The sequence below is a fragment of the Garra rufa genome, chromosome 1 (genome assembly GCF_049309525.1).
Source record: "Garra rufa chromosome 1, GarRuf1.0, whole genome shotgun sequence".
NCBI classification, from domain to species: domain Eukaryota; kingdom Metazoa; phylum Chordata; class Actinopteri; order Cypriniformes; family Cyprinidae; genus Garra; species Garra rufa.
In genome coordinates this window covers 52,956,734-52,959,987 of record NC_133361.1, presented here as the reverse complement: position 1 = coordinate 52,959,987, position 3,254 = coordinate 52,956,734, and the positions used below count along the sequence as shown (strand labels likewise).

The 3,254-nt window shown below is 37.5% G+C and overlaps 1 protein-coding gene across 1 annotated transcript; it reads left to right on the top strand.

Moving 5' to 3' along the window:
- The first annotated feature begins 316 nt into the window (after positions 1-316).
- On the top strand, positions 317-1,613 carry LOC141317548 (uncharacterized). The gene has a single exon (XM_073833146.1). It carries the CDS (start codon positions 317-319, stop codon positions 1,394-1,396), a length of 1,080 nt encoding a protein of 359 aa, XP_073689247.1. The 3' UTR covers positions 1,397-1,613.
- The last annotated feature ends 1,641 nt before the right edge of the window (positions 1,614-3,254 follow it).

Sequence of the window (3,254 nt, the reverse complement as noted above, 5' to 3'; positions counted from 1 at the left end):
TAATTTTATGATTACCAAACCTGCTTCTGGTGTCACCATCTCTAGAACTGGTACACTTTCTATGAATAAAACTTTTGTAGTGAATAAAACATATTTAATAGTTTATCATATAGAGGATTAGAGGATTATTTAGGATTTTTGCCCATAATGTTGTAAAAATAATAATTTGAAGATCAATGTACCTCATTTTATGGAAAAGTTTAGGGAACATGCAATTTATTATAAATATCGTATAACAATTATCTACTTTATTTTGTTATATTAGGGTTCATTTTATGTCCACAATTGTCTTTTTTTTTTTTACAAGTTACTGAAAATGAACCATTTTTACTTTCATTTAGAGTTGACTGAAAAAATCGACGAAAAAGAAGAACTGAGGGAAGTTGAGGAGAAAAGTCATGTCAAACCTGGAGAAAAAAGTTTGAGTTGCTCTCAAATCAAACAGAAATATTTAAAGAAAAGAAGAGCCAAGAAATTATTCACCTGCACTCAGTGTGGAAAGAGTGTCTCAAGCAAATCAAGTCTTGAGGATCACATGAACATCCACACTGGAGAGAAACCTTATAAGTGTTCACAATGTGACAAGAGATTCAGTCAGTCATCAAATCTGAAAACACATGAGAGCATTCACACTGGAGAGAAACCGCACATGTGTGATCAGTGCGGGAAGAGATTCAGACTAAAAGGACTACTTGAAGTGCATATAAGAGTTCATACTGGAGAGAAACCGTTTGCTTGTGATCAATGCGGGAAGAGTTTCAAACAATTATCACATCTTAAAGAACACATAAATTTCCACACTAGAGAGAAACTGTATGCATGTGATCAATGTGACAAAATGTTTTTGAGAGCTCAAAACCTGGAGCAACACATGAGAGTTCATACAAAAGAGAAACCACATTTATATAATTTGTGTGGAAAGAGTTTCTCACATCTACAACAATTGAAAGCGCATCAGAAAAGACACACTGGTGTGAGAGACTACATGTGCTTTGAGTGTGAAAAGACTTTTACTACAGCGAGCAATTTAAAACTGCATGAGAGGATTCACTCTGGTGAAAAACCTTACAAGTGTTCACACTGTGACAAGAGATTCAGTCATTCAGGAGACCTGAAAAAACATGAGAGGATTCACACTGGAGAAAAACCTTACAAGTGTTCACACTGTGACCAGAGATTCAGTCATTCAGGAGACCTGAAAAGACATGAGAGGATTCACACTGGAGAAAAACCTTACAAGTGTTCGCACTGTGACAAGAGATTCATTCATCCAGGAGACCTGAAAAAACATGAGAGGATCCACACTGGAGAGAAACCGTATCACTGCACTGAATGTGGAAAGTGTTTCAAACATTCATCTTCTCTACACAGACATACAAAAAACACTCACAGTTAGTAGATCATCTTCAAATCCTGTAGTTTCATTATGATGCCACGTCCTCACCAAATGTGACACAATAATGCATCAAGCAATACAATATTATCTGGATAAATGTGTCCCAACCTGTTTTCACAGTCAATAAAGATCAACTTAATCTAAGATTCAGATCAACTCAAAGATGTAGTTCCTCCCCAAAGATCAATTTCAAATGGTTTATTCTTGATGTATATGTTTTTTTGCTCCATCATATAAATTATATCATTGTGTTTTCTTTTGAGTATCATATCATCTTACTTGTAGTTTACGTACTCTTTTATGAAGGAAAGTAGAAGTTTTTTACTAACGGTTTTTGTTCAGGAAGCTGTAGAATAAACTTGGAAACATGGTGTTAGCTTTCATTGTTACGCTGATGATACTCAGCTCTATGTTTCTTCGCAGCCCGGCAAAACATATCCATTCAAAAAACTAACAGAATGCATAGCTGATATTAAAAACTGGATGGTGAATAACTTCTTACTGTAAAATCCTGAAAAAACAGAGGTGTTAATTATTGGACCTAAAACCTCCACAAGTAATGAGCTAAAACACAATCTAATACTAGATGGCTGCTCTGTAAATTCGTCGTCATCCGTTAGGAACCTAGGCATCCTATTCGATAGCAATCTCTCCTTTGAAAGCCACATTTCTAGCATTTGCAAAACCGCATTTTTCCATCTTAAAAATATATATCTAAAATACGACCTATGCTATCAATGTCAGATGCTGAAACATTAATCCATGCGTTCATGACCTCAAGGGTATATGTATGTATGTATATATATATATATATATATATATATATATATATATATATATATATATATTATTGTAATGCTTTATTGGGTGGTTGTTCTGCACGCTAAATAAATAAACTCCAGCTGGTCCAAAATGCAGCAGCTAGAGTTCTTACTAGAACTATAAAGTATGACCATATTAGCCCGGTTCTGTCAGCACTGCATTGGCTCCCTATAAAACATCGAATAGATTTTAATGTCTTGCTAATTACTTATAAAGCCCTCAATGGTTTAGCTCCTCAGTACTTGAACGAGCTCCTATCGTATTATAGTCCTTCACGTCCGCTGCGTTCTCAAAATTCTGGCAATTTGATAATACCTAGAATATCAAAATCAACTGCGGGCGGCAGATCATTTTCTTATCTAGCGCCTAAACTCTGGAACAATCTACCTAACACTGTTCGGGAGGCAGACACACTCTGTCAGTTTAAATCTAGATTAAAGACACATCTCTTTAACCTGGCTTACACATAAAACATTAACACATTCCTATAATTCAAATCCGTTAAAGGATTGTTAGGCTGCATTAATTAGGTCAGCCGGAACCCGAAAACACCTCCCATAACATCTGATGCGCTCCTTGCATCGTAAAAAGAATGGCATCTACGCTAATATTAGTCCGTTTCATTCTTATTCCGAGGTCACCGTAGCCACCAGACCCAGCCTGTATCCGGATCAAATGGTCACTCCTGTGCCCCGGACCCAGTCCGAACCCAGCTTAGATCATGGATCACCACCTGGAGATGACTTCAATAGCCATGGATGTCAACCAGATGAGTTCCAGAGACGGATCATCACTAAAGACCTCGCCAACCTAGACCGCCATCGGTGCTACACAACAGGATCCTGATGAGTTCTCTACAATCGGACATGGTTACAAACTGCTGGTTTCGACTGGCCAGAGGAGAACTGGTCCCCCGACTGAGCCTGGTTTCTCCCAAGGTTTTTTTTTTTCTCCATCTCTGTCACCTGTGGAGTTTTCGTTCCTTGCTGCTGTCGCCTCTGGCTTGCTTTGTTGGGGACATTTTCCAGTGATATTG